The sequence below is a fragment of the Balaenoptera borealis genome, assembly GCF_965194805.1.
Source record: "Balaenoptera borealis genome assembly, chromosome: 11".
Lineage (NCBI taxonomy): Eukaryota > Metazoa > Chordata > Mammalia > Artiodactyla > Balaenopteridae > Balaenoptera > Balaenoptera borealis.
In genome coordinates, this window is record NC_138868.1 from 62912954 (window position 1) to 62935177 (window position 22224).

General features: G+C 37.2%; 1 protein-coding gene across 10 annotated transcripts in view; it reads right to left on the reverse strand.

Annotated features, from left to right (window-relative positions):
• The window catches only part of DLG2 (discs large MAGUK scaffold protein 2), a 2068078-nt gene that overhangs the window by 939544 nt on the left and 1106310 nt on the right, over positions 1 to 22224 (reverse strand). For 2 of the 10 annotated variants that reach the window (XM_082343293.1, XM_082343291.1), the window contains exon 1: positions 14272 to 21570. The exons of the other annotated variants lie outside the window; for them this stretch is intronic. In XM_082343293.1, the coding sequence (XP_082199419.1) occupies positions 14272 to 14349 (78 nt within the window). In that variant the 5' untranslated portion in view covers positions 14350 to 21570. Of the gene's footprint in view, positions 1 to 14271; positions 21571 to 22224 lie in introns of those variants that run through there. 10 annotated transcript variants of the gene reach the window in all.

A 22224-nucleotide genomic window follows, 5' to 3' on the forward strand; every position in this document is an offset into this window, starting at 1 on the left:
AAATAATAATTATTATACATAATAATATAAATAATAGTTATTATATGTAATAATAATTATTATATAATTATAATATCTTATTACTAATATATTATTATTATTAGCTATTAGTATTATAATAACTTCTAGGCATAATAATCTATGATTGTGAACTGGGTTCTTCATGTCTGATTATGCTGTTTCAGTAACAGCTCAATTCTGGGCACATTCATGATGCTCTTTAAAATTTATTTAATTGACTGTTTGCTACTGCAATTGTGTCAATTCTCATTAAAAATGTTTTGACTGAATAAGGGTATGAAGTTGACGAGAAAGTCTCTCTCCCCAATGAATATTTAATCCTGGTTTAGATTTGCCAATCAAAATTCATAAAGAAGACAGGAAAAAATCAGGAAACTGATTTTTATCTTTACAACTAGTCACACATATTCTATTTTCCCTATTTTATCCTTGGTTGGTGCAGCTAAACCATCACAACAGTTATTATCACTGTCATAGTTGTTTTACTTCAGACTCTCAAGTTAATAAATGCTAAGGAAGATTTTAATTAGCTGAAACCTAAATTGTCATTATTAATTTACTAGTTACATTACAATACCTCGTAAAACATTTATGCTGCAGTAAATGGAGCACCCATTTTCCAATGATCACGTGGCACAGCTAATTTACTACACAGCTAAATATTTAATTGTTAATCTTAGTAAAGCTAAAGGTACTCAGCTAGATTACATTACTTGTAACAAAATGCTTAACATCATTACTTCAAATGTTATAAAATCTTATCAGAGAAATAATGGAAGTTCAGACATTTGTAAGTATTTCTGAAACATTCTTAGAATAGCCTTGACAGGTAAATGGAACTATTATAAATTAACCAGTAGATTTTTAGTAAGGTCAAATAGGGAAAGCCTGAAAGTTTTTACATTTAGACTATCAGGATGGGTAGAGAGTTTCTGTTTGGGATGATAGAAGTTCTGGAAATGGATAGTGGTGATAGTTGCACAACATTGTAAATGTACTTAATGGCACAAATTGTAAACTTAAAAGTGGTTAAAATGGTAAATTTCATGTTATGTATATTTTGTCACAATAGACAAATAGACTATCAAAAATAGACTACACTCAAGTTGGAGTATTGTCTTCCGCATCCACTAATACACAATGTATTCCTTGAGTACTGAATAGGCTGTGTTCACTATCACACCCCAGCTTCCTGGCATATTGTAAGGCACATATCAGATGAATACATTTATGGATTGTTAAAATTTTTTTCTGCCCAGTACTCAAAGTTAATGTTCAGTTTCTTTAAAGAAAATAGTTCTATTTCAGAAAGACATGCTATTGCTCAATCAGTGATAAAATTGTATAAATTAGAAATAGGTAGGATACGGGAAAAGAGGCAACAAATATTCTAGAACATAAAATGTTAATTAGAAATAAAAAGTAAGCTGTCTCCAGTATTTGAATGTTCTCATATCCGTTGAACAGCTCCTAAGAGCACAGAAACACATGGAAGTATCTATATCACTGAGCAACAAATAGTGATGACGGATGTTGATTCCTTTCCAAAAGCAGAGCTGGTGCTTTGAGAAGACAGAAGTTCATTATACTAATTAGAGGCCCTTGCCCTACATCCTCAGAGGATGTTCTCTTGGGTAGATATCAAGGCAGACACTCTTGGGTAGATGTTTTTCAAATTAATGACTCAACAACCAAATGGCAGTAATCCTAGCATCTCTGGTGAGATCAACTGCTTACATTAGGGCTGCAGATAAGAGTCACCTTCCAAAAGCTCAGTAAAGCCCAGGGTTGTTGTACTGGGGCAGTGCTTTGCTTGCCCATCTGTGCTGGTGTTGTGGAGCACATGATTATGAAGCAGTTCAAAGTGGCTGTACTGCAAGTCAAAATCAGAGTCAGAACATGGGATGGAAGAATTGGCTACTCATTTGAAAGGTTCCACAGAACTGCACTCAACCCAAAATCTCTTTAAAAAAAAAAAAAAAAAACCTATCTCATAGTATGTATTTAAAAGCACCTAATTGTAATGCCTTTACATCACAAATATTTCCTCAGTCCTCATAACAACTCTATGAGAGAGGTCCTATTATTCTCACTTTATAGATGAGAAAACCGAAGCACAGCAAGTTTAAATAGCTTGCTCAAAGTCCCATAGCTAGGGCTTCCCTGGTGGTGCAGAGGTTCAGAGTCCACCTGCCAACGCAGGGGACACGGGTTCGAGCCCTGGTCTGGGAGGATCCCACGTGCCGTGGAGCGGCTGGGCCCGTGCGCCACAACTACTGAGCCTGCACTCTGGAGCCTGTGAGCCACAACTACTGAAGCCCACGCGCCTAGAGCCCGCTCGCTGCAACTGGAGAGAGCCCGCGTGCAGCAGCGAAGACCCAACGCAGCCAAAAATAAATAAAAATAAATAAATTTATTTAAAAAAAAAAAAAAAAAAAAAAAAAAAAAAGTCCCATAGCTAGTAGCAATGATGGGACTTGAGCCCAGGAAGTCTGGATCCAGAAATTGTGTTCTTAAATACTCCACTCTTCTGTCCCAATATATCTTAAGAGAAGTATTAAAAATAAGAAGAGTTTCTTTAAGATTTTTTTTTTCCTAGGACACTATGCATGTCCACATGTGCTACCTAGGAGCATAATCAGACCAGGTGTATTTTATTCTAATCTTGGAAAACAGGGCTCTGTGAATGAGATATATGCCAGGCGGTTTACAATCAGGCACAGCTAGATTTACAATCTAGGCACATTCTAGATCCCACAGCTCTAGAATGCTACAATTCAGCAAAAAAGCACCGAGGGTTTGGCAAGGCAGAAGAAATAAATGTGTTATTTATACTGCTAAAGCAGACCTAAGAGTTTGTTTTAATTGTATATATTTCATTTTTTCCTAACCTATACCTGAACTTCCTCAGCATAGAGACCATGGCTTGATCATTTCTGCATCCTTCATAAATCCCAGCATAGTATCAGTAGTAGTAGGGTGCAAGTAAGTCTTTGTTCAATACCAAGAGACAAATAAGCATTGTGAATTGTTAATTGCCTTAAAAGGCCACAGATAACTCATTTACTTGAATTTTATTCTTCTGGGGTCAATCTGGAGACATGAAAAAATATGACTTCGAATCTGTTGAGGACAACCAGATAGGTGAATTTCAGGAAACCAGGAGAGAAAAAGCATAAATTAATCTGAAATGTATTTAAATTTGTTTTCTAAAAGGCATAGTGTAGTTCATAACTGCCAACAAGCACCGTTTCATTATGCTACATTTCATCCTGCTTTTCTCAAAATACTGGAGAAATGACGGATACTAAAAGAAATTCCTACTTGTGTATCACATACGCCATTTCCATAGAGCTCTTGCAAATTCTAGAGATATGCAAAGGGAAAAATACAACTTTAATAAAATAATGGATCATATTTGAATTAAACATGATATTCAAAATGTTACACTTGGGGAGTTAACAGAATGTTGTATGCAGAGAGAGCAAGAGGTAAAAATGTCCTATAACATCCCATACCCTCCATAAATTAAATCTGAGAACATTAAAAATGGTGATAACAATGAAAAGGATTACTTATGGAATGAAAATGGAAAACAGAAACAGATTAGTGAAGATATTTTCCTCTCAAAATCTCAAAACTGTGCATCCTAGAGCTGAGGTAATAAAGGTGGTTATTTCTAAGAAATAGATCCAAAGTGTCTCCATTCAATTCACAGCAGGAACATCTAAAGTAGCAATTAATGCAAGCACTGGTGTGGAATTGTTTTCCAAATGCCTCCCTGTTGGATGACTTTTTTTTTTTTTAATGGAAGCAGGGCTCATAAGTCAAGATGAATTTGGAACAGTTATTTACTGAAAATATCATCATAGGTTATGAATACCACCATCCAATATTATGAATACAACCGATAATACTTTTGGTGAAATGGAAGGAACCTATCACGGCTGTTTATCTCGGACTACAAGGGTAATGCTTGAAACTCCTTGAGATTTGATCATGGGAAATAAACGTAGGGGCACTCATGTCAATGGTGTGTGGAGTCACTAGGTCTCCTGTCAGAAGAAGGGATAGACTGGCATTCAGAAGATCTGAGTTCAAATCTCAAAAGTTTGGCTGCCAACGATTTACACTGGGCAAGAAACTTCCCAAACCTCATGTTGCCTAAAGACTCAGTTTGCTCAACAGAAAGACATGGGAAATAATGCAGCACCGTGCTTAAGAATGCAGACTCAGATCCAGGGTGCTTGGGTTCATATCCTTGTTCCAGAACATGCTAATTTTGTGTCTCTCGGCACATTAATTGACCTTTCTGTGTCTCATCTGTAAAAATATGGATATAATAGTACTTAGTCCATAGGATCATTGTGAGGGTTAGGTGAGTTAGAACACGTAAAATCTTAGAACAGTGACTTGCCCATAGTAAGGACTCATTAAGTGGTCATTAATGTTACAGTTATCATTTATGAAAGGAAGGTTCATTCAGGTTATGAAATTCAGTGTAACACTGCATGAAGCTCTTCCTCTCCCCTTTTCCCCCAAGACCTGAAATAAAGCTATAAAGGTGACGTGATGCAGTCACCAGCTGGGAGATGAGCACCTTGAGTCATTCCATACATATCACTTCACTTCAAATGAGAAGTAATATGCCTTGATTGACATTCACCAAACAGAGAATGTGCTTTTTATAAGGATGATCTAGTATTCATGTATTAAAAAGCAAATGAAAACCTAGAATTTCCTCATAGTCAGCGTACTGACAATTTTTACCTAAAATGTTCTCAGTAATTTTCCCCCCTCTAATTAGCAGCAGAGATATGGTCTGCTCACTCTATAAAGCCAGGATGGGAGGGCAAGTCCATTCTGAAACCCAAGGGAGTAGTAGAGTAAATGGAATCATTAATGAAGAAGTTATCAAAAGCTGCTTTGCATCCTATCTGGAACTATGTGGAGTATTAAAATGAATGGAAGGAATGAAGGAAAGGAGAGGGAGGGAGGGAAGGAGGGAGGAGAGAAGGGAAGGAGGAACGAAGGAAGAAAGGAAGGAAGCAGGGAAGGAAGCAAGGGAGGGAGGAGGGAGGGAAGGAAACATCAAGTGTTTCACAATGGACCAGATACTTTACATGCAGTTTTTAATTGAATCAGAAAACCATGCAAGAATGGCTATCACTATTTTTAATATATGAGAACACTAATAATTAAAAAGATGCATTCATTTGCTCAAGGTCACCCAACCAGTGAGGTGTTGAGTCAAACTCAAACTTGAGTCTGTAGTCTTTCACTGCATCCCATTGTTCGTGGATGTGCCAACAAGAGAATTCACAAAATGTATGAAGGAAAGGGGTCAATAAAGGTGACAAAGACCCTATCCAAAGAGCTTAGAAAACAATGAAAATAAGTCCTAGGTCAGGATGGTGTTCAGAGAAGAAGAAATATATTTTTCTTATTCTCTTATACCTTCCCAAGTACAATCCCCTCCAAATCTTCCACCTCCAACACAATTTTTCCTCTCCCACAGTACATCAGTTTCCACCCTTCCTGTGCTAGGGATTCACCAAAACTTCTCATGTGAAATAACATAGTTCGATAGTGCTATGGTCATGAACACCATGGACAGACTTCCTAACCTGGACAGTGTTCCTTTCATCATACCTTGCTGTAAACTCTGGTGAAAAGTCAGAAGCCCTCCTCATAGTAGAAACGTTCTCCCATATTGAGGAATTGTGGAGTTGATGGTATGAAAAGCAAACCAATTCTGTTTATAAGTCAGAGTAACCTAGAGCAAAAAGGAGGTGTGGAAAGGAAGGATAGTATTTGATGAGTTTTACTTTATTTTCATATTTTATCAAATTTTCTGGTTGAACAGTTAGCAAATCTGATAAAATATGTTGCTTTCTTGGTTAGACCACAGAATATGAAGACAAGCACAGTGATCCTCTAAAAGCAGCTCATTCATTCCCTTTACCTTCTACATCGTCGCCTTTTTCCTACTATATTACTAATTTTAATAACCCTTCCTAGAAGATATTGACACTGCAGAGGCTGTGTGTTTATTAGAATTTACATGCTTTGGATTAAAAAGGACACTCAACTGGTTACATATTTCTCCCTAGCAATGAGACCTTGACCCTGGGCACTAGAAAATCATTGAACATCACCATGTAAGGCCATCATGGCATCATGGTATATTAGTCTGCTCAGGTTGCCATAACAAAATACCATAGACTGGGTGGCTTAAACAACAGAAGTACACTTCCTCACAATTCTGGAGGATGGGACATCCAAGATCAAGGTCTGGCAGGGTTTGATTTCTGGTAGGAGAGCTCTTTCTGGCTTGCAGATGGCCAACTTTTTGCTAGTCCTCACATGGCAGAGAGAGAGAGAGATCTCTTTCCTCTTCTAAGGCCACTAATCCTATTAGATTAAGACCTCACTATTATAATCTCATTTAACCTTAATTATCTCCTAAAAGCCTTTTCTCCACATCTCCACAACCACACTGGGGGTTAGGGCTCTAAAATATGAATGGGGAAGGCACAATTCAGTCCACAGCAAATGAGGTGAGGATTCTCTACATAACTAGAATTTTCAGATTAAGAAAGTACAGAAATAAATATTTCATGCTCAAACGTAAACCTGTAATCTTTTGGCATGTGGCACAAAGCAGCTGGAAAATCTTACAGTTTGACATATCATTGTTGGTGGTTGAAGAGGACTCTGGTATTCTGGTTTCACTTCAGTGTTTGTGGTATGGAGAATGGGAAAGGAAGGGATGGGAGCCTTCAGCCCCAGTGCTATAAAATGCCTCATATTCCCTTTTCTTTACAAGGCAGTAAAGAAAGAAAAGTCCTGAGTATCTCTTACTTGGCTCCCACCTTGAAATTAGGTAGATTCTCCATTATATTCTTACTGCTAATGGTTAAAGACATCCTAGGCCTCTTGTATACATGCATTTGACATAAATTTTATTAGTTTTGCTTAGTGCTGGGCATTGTGCTAGGTCCTGGGAGTACGAAGATGAATGAGATCCAATCCTTCCCTTTAAGGACTCCGCAGTCTTACAGCAAATCAGGATTAGAATTCAAAGAAAGTTAGAGTTGGAAGGAGTCTGGTTGCAGATGAAGAACTCAGGCCCCGAGAGATTAAGAGACTTTAGCCAAGGTGGCACAGATGGTTGGGACAGGGCCAGTTAACATACAGGTCTACTGACCCCTAATTCATCCTGTGCAGCTCAGAGTCCTCCATCCAAGTCAATAATTTAACCAGGGTTTATTTAGAGCCTACTGTGTACCAGGTATCCTGAGTGGGACAGAATTTATAATGATTTAATAATTTAATTAGCAATTTGATAATTTATTTGGAGAAATAAGACTACCTAAAATAAAATTATTAGTGAATACTACAAGGCATGATTTAAAGTGAGATGGTTTCTCCATTAACTCCATAAACATAATACATATGCAAATAAGATGTGTACATTATTTGATTATTAAATTTATCTCTACAATGATCATCATGGTTGAGCTACTATTGCTGGATGGGAGAGTTTTCCTTACATCTTCATCCCTCATGTAATAAATACCACTGAATAATACCAGGTAGAGGAAGACCATTCTAAAGGTATATTGAGGGTAAAACAAATCAAAACAAACAAATAAACAAAAACAATTTGCAACTAAAATTCTGTAAACTGGACTGAAGGTAGGCTATCTGGATATCTGGTTCCTGGAGGACCCCCAATAAGAAATCAGGTCTTCTGTCTAGCCACATAGTTACTCAACAGAGATGAAGCACAGGCAGATGAGAAGATGGCAGTTGTGTTGGTCTATCCTTTCTCCACATCACTATCTCACCCAATCCAAGAAAGGTTTAAAAAGCACAGGGTCTGAGTGGTTAGGGTGACAGGCTCTGGATTCAACCAGACCTAGCCCTGAATGCTGGTTCCACTACTTATGATCTTGGGCAAAATCTGTAACATCTTACACCTCAGTTTGTTCATCTGTAAAATGGGGGCTAATAACAAGATTATCTTAGATGGTTGTAGTGTGGATTAAATGAGATGATACATGCAACGTGCACATCATAGTGCCTGAGTAAACTGCTCAATAAATAGGCATTACTATTATCAATAACAATTTTACAGTGATTTTGTGACCTGTTAGCTTTCTCTCCAGCCTGCTCTCCCCCTCCTTCATTTTAGCCATTTCTCTGATCCTGTCCTTTCCTTCTGTCTCCCTCCCTGTCCTGTTAACAGCTGTCCCTGTGCTCTTCCAAGGTGGGCAACTGTGTTGGGACCTCAGAACAGGTGCTACTGTCCATTTTGCTGCTTGATTCACGTGCCAGGGGACAGGGGAGAACTGCAGGACTGCATTTAGCGTGGACAAACACCTGTCCTCTCTGTCACCACAGCTAGACAGACACTGGTGCTGAGTCATGCTGCTGCTCACGACTGATGAGCTCTCAAAGACTCAGACGCTCTGAGAAAGAGACCTGAGAGGACAATCTGTCCATCCCTCTCTCCAGGTCAGGTTACTCTTCAATCTACCATGAGGCAAAAATAGACATAGGAAGATTCTATCATTCACCGAGGATTGGAGAGTCTTCAACATCAGGACATTTCTTCTTATGCCTATGCTCAATTACAGATTTTGCATTTAAATTCACTTTTTACATTTATCTTTCATAGGGAAAAATCAACTTGATATCTAGGTCACTGTAAACATATATCATGCATACAGTATATTACGTAATATGCAGTACTCTGTATGTATGTGTGTATACATACAGACTATTCCTTATTGATTAAGAGCTTGAGCTCTATAGTCCACCACCCAGTCTAATCCCGGTCACCTACCGGTGATGCGTTTTTGTTCTAAAAATTAATAATAAGAGTAATGATCTCACTAGATCCTTGTATAAGCACAGTTCTCAGTTCATAGAAAGAATTCAACAGAAGTTAACTATCATTGTTGTTGTTATTTAGACATATAAGTATATACTGAGAAGCCAGGAGCCTTCTTAAAGGTTTCTCTTTTGCAACCTAAATGGCTCCAGTTTGATTATGGCTTTTAAGCAATTTCTTCTATAACCTTCATTTTCATTTTTCCCTCTATTTATTTACCTTCCTAAATCCAGAATAGCATATGTAATGCTGGTTGAGTTTGATCAGCACAGGACAAAATGTATGATATATTTTAGGGTTGTCTATTCTATTTTCCTATGCAAACTATTATTATGATTTGCAAAGAAATAAAAGTGATTTGAAAGCAAGTGTAACCTTTAAACATTTTATTTATATTAACTCATGTAATCCTCAAAATAAACCCATTCATTATTCATTCTTTCAGCTATGCCATACTTCATTGATTCTAAAAATAAACTTTTTTTTTTTGCATTTTAACATCTCTGAAATCAATGCAATCTTACAGTTGATGATATGTTATAGTTCCACTGACAGTCTTTATTTTTCTTTGTAATACATGAAAAAATGGTGCATCTTGCAACTGACGACAACCTAGAGTTGATGAAATAGGATATGAGAGACAACCATATTCCAGGCACTCTTTTAGACCCTAGAGATATGGTGAAAAAGACTGAATAGTCCTTCATTTCACAGAATCCACATTCTAATGAGAAATGAGAAACAAAGATGATTACAACTGACATACAAGCTGCTGTGGGAGCCGATGGAAGACCCATCCTGGGCTTGTAGGGGCCAGGGAAGGTTTCCTAGTGGTGATAATGTCACCTAAGTTTAGAGTTAGGGGTATGGCTAGTCTGTGGTTTAGTAGTCAGCCAAACAGGATAAGTGAAATCCTAGAAACTAGAAAAAGCATGGGACGTTCAGGAATTTGAAAATAGTTCAGAATGCTGATTTAGAGCAGAGAGAAAAGCAGAAGCCATATCATGATGGGCCATGTAGACGTGGTAAGGGGTTTGGAGTGTATCCTGAGACACTGGGGTTCTACTGAAGTATAGGTGTTAACTTCTATTTGACAAAGAGAAAACTGAGGCCTAGAGAAGGCATATGACTGGCTTCAGGCTAAATAGCAAAGAACACGACTATAATTCCCTCCAAGTCCTCACTTTAAGCCCAATGCTCTTTATGCTATACCAGGATCACCCAGGACAGTATTCTCTTTTGTTGGCCACACTGCCAGCAAATACATTACTAAATTTCCCCTTATGTTGGTTTACGTTGAATTAATGTGTTTGGTTTAGATGGGGAGGTGGGTAGAACCAGTGTGTTGGTTCTTAAAGAATTCTCCAAGGTGAATAGTGCCTAATGTCAGAATATTTGTGCTCAGTTACATCACTCATAGAATATATATCACAGCCAAGCTCATCCACAGTTGTGTCTGTTAGATGATGGATACTGATGCCGGTCTTTTCTAAATGCATCATGCATCTACTTTCATGGTATATGCTTAAAATCAAAATAAATAAATATAAAAATTTAAAACAAATGAAAGAAGGTGATGCAGAAGTGAAGGTTCGCAACTTCAAGTGTTTTATACTCTTGCATATGATTATGTCACCAGAAATTGCAGTTCAATTTATCTTACAGCTGCCCTTTTACAGTAATACAATCTAGAGACTGATTAAGTTGAGCAATTTAAGTTGAAATGTGGCAAACAAGTAAGACACTAACTTCTGAATTAAGAACACAGGGTCAAAAAAATTATTTGAATGAAGGTATTCTATTGCAGCCAGGAAGCCTTGATTTCATAGTATCACATTTCAAATAATTTCATTCACAGAATTTGTTAGTATGCACATACTGTCTTTTTAATGAAAGAATAGCTAAGAGCCTTTTCTTTTTCTTTTTTTAGAACAATGACAAGGTGAATCAGCTAACATCTTTGACTTACTCTAAAAAGAGAGTGCAACTGCAATTGCCAAGCATTTAGGTTTTTTTTTTTTTTTGGTGAAAGACACCTTTGGTTTTTATAGGATAAGTAATGAATACAAATGCCATTGTTTAGGTTATGATGATATAACAATTACTAGCCAGTTAAAAGGAATAATAGGTGCCAAGATGATAGCTTGAGACACTTATTTAAAGGGGACAAAGAGTGTAAAGTCTTTATAACGGGACAGACAACTGTCTATTTAAGATAGCTTAGGTACAGTCTTATCTGAAATAAGGGGGTTGAGTTACACCATCAGTAACTTTGATTCGGTAAGCCTCATGACTTATTAAGACAGGTAAATGGTAGGTGGATGGAAGAGAGGGCTAGAGACTCAGAGTCATTTTTAGAATAGCTTGGATAAACTCAGTTTCCAATCCTAGCATTAATACTTACTACTAACTGCGACCTTGGACTAGTTACTCTTCTCTCTAGGACTCAAGAAAAACAATTTCTACCTTAGAGGATTAAGTGAAACTCTATGGTCTAAAGCATTATGTGTGCATGAACAGGGACTATCGTTAATATTGCTACTGTTGTGATTGTTTTATCATTATTATTATTACTACATTCCATGCTGCTGTTTGATTCTATTGGCATTAGATGAGGTAAAACAGTAGGCCAGGCAACCATGAATAAGGTATACTGCATGCTTAGGGATGCCATTTAGGCTTGCACATTCCCAATTAGCTTTTCAATTAACCCCAGCCTTGAGGAATATACTTCCCCAAGCACACCTGAATGCTAAAGTAGGACTGATGGGCTATGATGGGTGTAGGTTTTTTTTAATTAGAATAGGAGAAAATAAACCATGTTACCTATAGCAAAAAGAAGCCCAAATTTATAGAAGGTACTAAAACAAAATCAGTCACTGTCTCTGATACAGATTTATACCCCCAAATGCTAAAATCTGCTCTGAAGGTATCAATAGTTCTTTCACACTTAAGTATACCGGTCATTTTCTAAATAAAACTCAACAATAATCTTGCTTCCTCCATCTTCCTTCTCTTTATAATAAAGCATGACAACATATAGTCAGCAGCACCTTACATCCCCCTTCCTGTTTACACTTATATGATCTCTGCTGTCACAGTAATACATTATAGGAATTTATTCAGCTTGCAGTATCATTTGTTAACTGCCTTCTTGGTTGAAGTATATTACTGTACTCATTAGACAAATATTAAAATTCACAGAGTTGGTTTTAAATAAGCCATATGATAAAATGAGGTACTCAGAATAAATAAACTATTTCCATTCGCTAAGCGCTGACTGAGGGCCTTGTTGTTCATTGTTCAAGGCAGCACACCTTTTAATTTATTCCAGAAACGCTGTGAATACAAATTCTATGAAAAAAAATAAAAACCGAGACGCTATTTTCATGTTAGTTAACATCATTTAGTGTTCAAAATTAACTCCTCTTAGTTCCTCTGGCTAACGCAAGGGCATTAGAGTTAATCATTTTTCCTTTAGTCTTTATCACTCAGGGAGCAAAACTTCAGTTCTCTAATGTTGATTTCCTTACTCTCTGAGTAACACAAATAAAGTATTATCTCTGAGTAAGATAAAGTATTAAAAACCCTTAAGCCCACATTTGGTTTCTTCTGGCTTGTTCCAAGCAATGGCCATTACAGAAATGAAATGGAGATACTGAAGGCCCCTTACTAGCTTCTTTCCACACTCAAGAAGCAGAAGCCCGTGTTCCTTGGATTAACATCCTTTTAGGTTCTGTACACTGAATTTCATAGAGCTGGTGTTCTCCACATTCAGGCCCAAACCTGAATTCAGTGTCACTGGGAGATTCTACTTTTCTTTGCATACTAATTTGGCATAAGGCATTATCTGCCAGTGGCTTTCAGAGCCATGTGTGGTCCCTGACAGTCCCCTCATCCATACAACCTATAATTTTCATAGGAAGAAGGCACTTTTTCAAAATATTTGCTCCAATAAAAGACCCACTTTCAAGTCTCTTTCCTTAAAGCAGAACAAAACAACACAAAGCAAAACCCTCAAAACCCAACTGTTCACGATATATGGTGCTGGTATATGATAATTAGGTTTGTAATCGTTTCACCTGCGATATATGGAAAAGGAAAGGAATCCATTCTACCCCACCTTTGCCTCACTCTACTACTCCTCCAGCAAAAGTGCCATTAAATAACAAGTCTGTCAACATTCTACAATCCTCAAATCTGGACATTCTGAAAGGCTACAACCCTAATGTCAGAACTCCAGTGATTTTTTTTCTCTTTTCACACTACAGTCATCTTGGTTTATCACTGGATTCTTGTCCATTTTATCAACATTCCCACTCTGAAGGAATAAATAGCAAGTTAAAGTGAAGGAATCTTTGCAGTTGAGAGCAAGGACTGTGCCACAGGCCAGGAAAGCCTCCTCTGGGTCAATCTCAAGAGTAGGTCTAAGCTCTAAGAAAGGATACTTGACCAAAGATCACATCCTCAAAATAATATGGAAAATCTCAGTTTCATAAAATATTGTTTTCTTTGGAAGTTTCCCCATCACCTAACAAACTGGATACCGATTTCCTAAATATGACAGTTTGGCCAGTGCCTCTGAAAACATAAGGCAAATTAGAGACGCAAGCTTGTTATGCAGCTTAGGACTTAACAGGCCTTTTTCATTTCTTAGAGAAAGAAAACTAATGAGGTAAATCTACATAGAGGTTCTCTGGAAACAACCAGTCATGCTGAATAAAAGAAATACAAAGCCATTCTCTAAATGGCCAGGACTATCCGATTATAAATAGAATTCTTGCTCATTGTAAACACTTTTGAAGTGATGGCTTTGTTGATTTGAGAAGATATCAAGCACCCCTGTGGAGTCTGGTCAATGTTACTGAGAGTCCCAAATGTGTGCTCCTAGGACACACACTAGGACACAAGTACTGGAGGAAGGCTCAGGGATTTATAACGCCCCCTTCAGAACCAAAGATTTTAGTAATAAAAATAATCCAGTGTAGCAACAAGTTTACTAGAGAGCTCCCTGAAGAAGCAAAGATTTTTCAGCTGCTCAATTGCTTTCACCCTGTGCCATTTAAAGGAATATTAAGCCTCTGTTGAGACACTATCAATTGATGATTTCACCAAATATTCTGTTTGAACAGCTAATGACTCATGCTTGACCGCCCCAGGCCTCTCTCCCAAGTAGCCAGGCTCCAAGAGTTCCCCCTCCTGCAAGTGGCATGGACTACATTCCCAGCGAGAGGCAAGTTCGCATCCCAAGCTAAAAAAGCCTGCGTCTGTATTCAGTCAGACCAGCAATCCAGAGCAGGCAGTTGGCAAATCGAAAAGGTAATCTCCATCCCCACTCAATTCCCTACCTTTTCGGATTTCGCCTTCCTGGCGTTGTGCACGAACCTGCGACCCAGCTTCTTGGCATACCAGATAGAGGCAAACATAGCGATGCCAATGGAAGGAATTCGCAATGAAGCTGCGGCACAATCAACTTCCCACCTCGGCTCAGAGACAAGCGGAATCGGTCTGGAGCTGTCACTTGCAGGCTGTTGCTTTCTCAGTTCCTCTCATGCTGGTTAGCCGAGGCAGAGGGTGGGAGGAGGGAGGGGGCTGGGGGGAAGGGCAGTCCTGTTTGGCCAGTCCGCAGGTATATTTACATCCTGCCAACAGGAGGTCCGGGTCAGGCGGGCGGGCGCTGCCTTCCCAGCCAGCGCACACACATCCAGGCGGCTAAGTATCTGTCTGCAGTTCTTCGGTTCCGTCACCACCAAACTCCATGCGTGTCAGGAGGAAGGGAAGCCGCAGTCAACTCCTCCGGGAGGTGGCTCACCTCCCGCTCTGGGCTCCGGCGGTTGCCTTCCTCGCTTGGCTTCCCTCTGCCTTGACAGTACGTGCTGGCGGCAGTGGCCGCGGAAAGACAGATCCACACACAGCCTCGCAGGTAAATCAGCCAATACAGGAGCTGCCAGGCCACGGAGGAGAGGTAGGGCCACCACGGACTTGGCCCTGTGGGCACAAACAGGTGTGCCCGGAGCTTGAAGCACGCTCTGATCCTCCGAGAAGATCGGGCTGTTAGGGTGGCTGGAATCAGAAGTGTCCTTCCTTTGCCCCCTCCTCAACTCCATTTGGTCCAAGGAAAATCCTACGTGTGCTCATCAGCCAGTCTTACCCACAGTTTGCAAGAATAACACTTTATTTCTTTGGAGGCTGGCCCGGGACAAAGGGCGAAGTGAACAGGATGAAAATGTATTCCCTAATGGCGGAGTGAAGGTCCTCAGCTTTTAAACTCATTGGTTCCACCTCTAAAGCAACCTGGGCTGCTTTTATAAGCACAGGTTTACTGCCTTAAGACTGAGTAATGGAGAGGGGCTTAAATCTGCCTTCAAATTAAAATAGAGCAATTTACTCCCTTTTCTTTTAACAAGGGAGTTTTCTTGTAGTGATAGCCAGTGTTAAATGGAGGACTGTAATATCACTTTTGAGAAGGTAGATTTATGGCAACTCTTAAACCATTCTCCTTTGAAGAATTCTCACATTTGATTCTACCACCAAGTGCTTCCAATTTCAATTACCTTACTAGGGTTTAGACTATTATGTGAGGCATTTTAAAGGTAAAGTCAATTTTAAGAGACAAGTGTTTCCTCCAGTGAGAGATAATGTCTAAGCCTTTGCCCATCCTACTTGAGGACAAAAAAATAAACTGCTCATTCAGCAAGGAAAACCTTCCATCCACTGATCCACAAATGAGACTCAATTCAGTAAATGTTTTCCAGTTGATCTGAAAGACTTGCCCTAGGGAGCATCTGTTGACCAAAGAATGTCAACACACTTACAGAAAATTGGAAAAGAATCCCCTTCTCTCACTATAAGTCACTTGAGGTTTACCCCCAAAGAGTGTTGGGTCTCCATTGAACAGAATTCCATTTTATAAAGTACACTGAATATCCTCATAAGCAATCGGAGGTAGAACAAGGCAGTGTGGGATCAGGACCCATGTCCATGTTACTCACTAAAGTAACCCTGGTGCCTAGAACAGTGTTGAACACAGTGCATTCAATGTATGTTTGCTGAATAAATGAATAATCTGGGTTCAAACCCTGGCTTTGTTTCTAAATTGTTTCCTTGTTTTCTCTGAGCTTGATTTGCCTCATCTGTAAAATAAGATAATTAGGCAGAAGATTTTTTAGGCCCCTTCCTGCCCTGTGAGTCTATGATTCTGATTCCTAGTCTATGGGTCTCCATGTGAGTATTGAACAGAAATGTCTAGTGCGCACCGGGGGCACAGGCTCTGATAAAAGATTCAGTGTTCTGAAAAGCCAACAGTGGTACCCTTGGGGCAGCCCAGATTCTTCTGCCTTCTTCAACATGCCTAACTGCCACCTGGGGTTTGGTTTTGCCATTAGCTGTTACTTTTGCTCTGTGTTCTCATTTCCTATGCACTCTACTTTCCTTTAATTTCCTTGTGACACTCTTAGACAACCCTTCTGCAAAATTCACCACATCACACCTTGCACTCTGTGGGAAAAAAAAGTGCCACAGAAATCCAACAAATAAATTAATGACAACTCCTGCTTAGCTTTCAAAGAGCTACTCAGTAGGACCACAGCTTACCCCAATATTGCTGTGATGTTAAAGGAATTCATTATTCCTGCATATGCGTTTGTCTAAGCTGTGATTTAGTTAAAAGACTGTTCAGTTAACAGAATAAAGTCGATGAAAAGGGGAGGGGGAGCAATCGTCCCTATATTAATGAGTAGAATTTTCCATTTTTAATATTTTAAGATGGAATCCAACAATAAAGAAGTGAGAAAAAAATACCGAGCTTTCAAATCACTGATATCATAGAGGAAATCAAAGAATGTTAATTTACTCTGATGAGACTGTCAGATCATAAAACAATTTTTGCACTTTCTTCATAAGTTAAGGTTTCTTAAGTCACTAAAACTGGCGCTTGGCAAGATCTTTGACGCTTGATCATTTTGTTGGTTGGTTTTGCTGTTATACTGAACCCTTAATGACCTTCTTCACACACCTGACCCAGAGGCTTTATAAACTTTTATAGGATGGAGTTCTTAAGAAGATAAGTTGGGCCTACCAGCTGAGATTTAACTTTAAAGATAACAGTAATAACTATTATTCCTTAAACAGGCATTTGGAGATAGAAAGGGCAGTGTGGAATAGGTCATCTGTAGTCAGGGCCTACATGTAAGGCAAATGCTTAGCACGATGTAGGTATTCAAAATATATTTTTTGAATATGTCTATGGCAAAATAAGAGAATCCATGCCCTTGGAAAGTCTAGAAGAGGCAATAGAAGCATATCCACAATTTTCAGTTGTAAAAGATTTTTTAAAGATGGGTATCATGTCGATGGAATGAAGTCATTGCCATAGTTATACAACCATCTTTGCTGGGCTCTCTCCGGGCAGGTGTACCTGCTACAAAGAAGGCGGCAGCTGCCTACAGTAAAGCCTAATAGTCTCTAACCATTGCTCTGCTGATTGAGACAAATAACTTCTGCAGCTCTGCTGTGTATGGAAAACAAGTTTTTCAGACGCTTTCCATCTGTATATCATCAGTACCTGGACAGACCTTTTCCTTTATAATTTCATTTTTAATACCTCTCATATGACAGAAGCCTACCATTGCAGCTGAGTTTGAGATGCAACATTAATCCTTTGAAGCAGCTTTTGGTCCATGCCCCTCAACACACACAGTGTGAGTCTCCTCTGAATTCTCAAGGTAAATGCGATATTTAAATCAAGCCATTAAGAATTATACAGCTACATTTTCTGCCTAGCACACACATGATTTTCTTTTAAAAATCATCTAAATATATCATAAATAATTATAAAAACAGAGTAAATATTAAGCCCTAGAAATTAATATCTGGTAGCTTGAAAAGCTATCTAGGTTAGGTGTATGGTATATAGCAAAGAAAATACATGTTTGAAATGTAAAAAGTTAATGTACAAAACCAATAAACATTTAAATATTTGTTTGATTTGTTTGCATATATGATATACATAGTTGATAGCCCTTAAAGTCTGATATTAGTCTATTATCAAACAGCAGGTGTCGAATAGACACTACATAGAATTTATGACTAAAAGAAGATAAACATAATATTTAACTTTAATTCACAGGGATGCCAAAATGTTGATGTTAGTTACCTCTGTAGAGAGTAGTGAAAAGGGAGGATAAAAACAGTTACATTTTAGTCTATACAGTTGTGCAATATTTGAGTCTTCTACAATGAGAATATATTCATGTTATTACTTACATGATTAAAAAGGTAAGCAATACTTTTCCACAAAAATGTATTAATTATTATTACTATTGTCAAGCACTGGGGACCGCAAACTGAATAAGATACAGTCCCTCCTCTCAAGGAGTTGTATATAGCTGGGGACATAGATGCATAAAATGATAAATTTCAATGCAGAATGGCATAATAACAGATGTGTGAAAAATAATGTGGGAGCTCAGAAAGAAAATTACTGTTTTTTTTGGTTTCTATATAAGCCCAATAATGAATGTCAACTGGAAAAAGCGCAATAATTAGTGTCGCTGTACATAAAAAGGCAAAGGAATAGCTCACACTTTCTGCATGTTTTATCTGTATGGACAATAGGAAAAATGGTCACTCTAGTTGTATATGTACATTAAAACCAATGACCCAGTTGCAAACAGTTATTTTTCTGCCCCAAAGAACCAACCAGTCATGGATAAGTGTGAAAAAATGTTTGTCACTACAAATAACAAACCTACTGACTCTTAATTATAATGAGCTAGGCCTTCTCCTTTTTTCTGCTCTCAAAATCATCACAATCAATTCTTTAGCCTTTCAATATCTCACATGTCCTTTCTTTTAAATGTTTGATTATATTTAGGCACCCAGAGATACAAGAAAGTAATATAACACTCACCCATGTACATACCACCTAGATTTATTAAATGTTAACACTTTGCCATATTTGATTCAGATTGATTTTAAAGAAATAAACTCTTCAGAATATAATCAAAATCTCCCACCTCACTCCATTCCACCTTGAATTCATCTCAAAAGAATGTTCAAGAAACATTCTTGTACCTCTCTCTTTAAGGACATACAACTTTATCTAGAGTAGATACTTCAAAATGTAATTGATGGATCATAGGATGTGTCCATTGGTAGTTTATGTGAGCCCTATATTCTAGATGACATGGTATAATCAGATATTCATTTTTTCAAACATAATGTATACTGTTAACTCTTTGTAGTTTTGATGTGCATTTTCTTAATCACTGGTGAGGCTTAGCATTTTTTCATATATTTATTGTCTATTTGAACTTCCTTCTATTCATAGCCTTTGTTCATTTTTAAATTAGGTTATATCTTACTGATTTATAAAAGTATTTTGTGTATTCTGGACACTAATTCTTTACTACATGCACTGAAAATGTCTGCTCCCAATCTCTGACTTGTCTTTTAATTTCATTTATGTTTTATCATACACAGTTCTCACGTACTGAAATTTATCAATGTTTTCCTTTATGTGTGTACATTTTGTATCTTAAGAAAATGTTCCCCATCTCAAGTTCATAAATAAATCATCTTATATTTTCTTCTAAGTCTTAAATTTTTTAAAATAATTTTATGGTGTGCGATGGGAATCTATTCCCCCCCATATTTATGGCCAGCTGTCTATCTTTATCCTAAGTCATATGCCTAGATCACATGAGTGTGCATTTAATTATTTCTGGGTTCTTTTTTGATTGTTCTATTTTTATTTACCTGTGCTAATACCACATTATCTTGATTACTATGCTTTATAATAAATATTGACACTTGAAGTGCTAATCACCCTTTTCATTTGATCTAATTTTTCAAATTAAGTTTTATAAAGTTGTACAATTGATGATTTTAATACTACACCCAATATTCCATGTTATTATTTGATAGTATTTTAGTTCCGTCTTGTTGTAGTAGTTCTATTCCAGACCAAATCTGTCATTATTATCACCATTATTTATTACTTTACAATTAATAGTCAAAATAACTCCCACATGTATTAATTTATTTTCTCATTATTTTTAGCATCCTAACCCTCCTAATTTTCCTTCTTACTGATGTATATAGTTTAATAGTTATTTCTGCAAAAGTCTGTGATGGTTAAATATGTTCAATCTTTTTATATTTTTCCTGAACTGTCTACATTCACCTTAGAGTTTGAAGGATAACATAGGTAAATAAAGATTTCTAGATTGACAGTGATTTTCCCTCAGCACTTTGAAGATATTATCTCATACCTCTTCTGGTATCTATTTTTATGATAAGATGTCTGCTGTCGATCCAATTGCTCTATTTTAAGAATATGTCTCTTTTCTATGATTTGTTTGAAGACTTCCTGTCTTTTTGAGCTACAGTTGCAATACAATATTTTTCTAAAATTCTGCTTGGAATTCATTATGTTTCTTCAGTCTGATTAGTTATAAACAAGCATCAGTCATTATTTCTTCCAATACGTCTTCCCCTTCATTCTCTCTATTCTCTTCTCCTAATATCCTGTTATATTTTTCCTGGACCTTTTCATGTGACCCATCCTATTGCTTTTATACCTCCTATTATTCTTCTCCTCCCTGGTTTGTGCTTCTTTCAGGGTTATATTCTCAGACCTCATTCTTATTTTTTATCTTAAGTTTTAATCTATTGTCTTACCTATCTACAGAGTGTTTATTTTTAATGAATTATTATATATATATATATTTTTAAATTTCTAGGAATTCTATATATTAAAATCCTCCCAGTCTCTTATCATGATGTTCTATTCTTTTATTATGATATTTATTCCTTCCTCTATCATGCTTTTAATTTAAAACATATTCAATTTGTAGTCCTTATCTGGTACTCTTTTCATCTAATATTCTTGGAAGTCTAATCCTGTTGATTCTACTCATGGTGGGTAGCTTCTGCATGTCACTGTACATTTTTATTCTAAGATCTTCTTTAGTAAGATTGTACTTCCTGTGCGAGTCCCAGGGACCTTTAATTCTGTAATTGTTGCTACAGAATAATTTTGCATATTCTTCTGCTAGTTGCCCAGAGATTTCACTAGTTCAGGAGCAGTCCCATGTTTAATATATTTGGCTTAGTGTTATTCTGTTCACACAAAAGTGTTAAATTTACTTTTTTTTTTCATTTTTCTACTCATAATACAAATACTCTTCATTATTGCTTCCCTGGGCTAATGCATGAAGTTTTTCGAAGCCCTCTCATTAAATGAGAATGCTTTTAAGTTTTCAGTTTTACGCAGGGCTCTCAGTTTCATTTTTATTCCTTTGGTGATCCTAAGGTCAACTCTCTTGCCCTGATCAAAACCCCACACTCTTACTCCAAGGGCACCTATTGAGTCCCATATATCCTAGGATGCCATAGTCAGCTCAAGAAATCACTGCTCTAGCCATCACTTTATACAAACTCAGATAAGTCAAACTGGCTTGCCTTTAACTTAACACTCCCTCCACCTCCTCCCAAATAAAACCTAGAGAATTTAACTGGCCTACATGTGAGGTTTTAGTGTTTAATAAGCATGTCTGACAATAGTATGTATAAGATTTATTGTGAAATGTTTCATGCAAGAGATTGCCAGGAAGTCACCTAATTAAAATGCTATTTAAAAGACACTCTCATATGATAATTAATTACCTCAAGTTAGATGTGAGATAGACTACCGCCATCATATTTGTGACCTTGGACAAGTAATGTCAATTCTATAAAGTGGGTAATAATGGAAACTATGCCGTTGTGTTGATAATAAAAATCAAATGAGATAATACATGTAAACTGTTTAGAGCAGTACCTGACACACAGTATGGGTGCAATAAAAATGTTTATTTTTATTTTTTATTCATCCTCTAATCTTCAGGGAACGCCAAAAAAAAAAAAAAAAAAGAAAATTAAAAAGAAAAAAAAACCAACGATAGTCTAGACAGAGAACACGTGCTTAGTATTATGAAGCAGAGAATTTTTTTTAAAACTCTTTTTATGATTGTATTTAATCATCCCCAATGTTAGGAAGTCTACCTTCTTAAGTTCTTTCCTCTTTTTTATTCCATTAGTGCAGAAAAGAAATCAGTTTCCAAACCCTTGTAAAAATCTTTCATAAATTTAAAGACTTTCAGTTTCACAAATGTCTCTTTTCTGAGCCAAATGAATATTTTCTTAAGCTTTCTAAATAGCTTTTTTTTTTTTGAGAGTCTTCTCAGAGCCTCTTTTTATTTTACAGATTACTCATAAAAAGAAAAACTCAAATGGATCCTGAATTTATATAGTAGTTC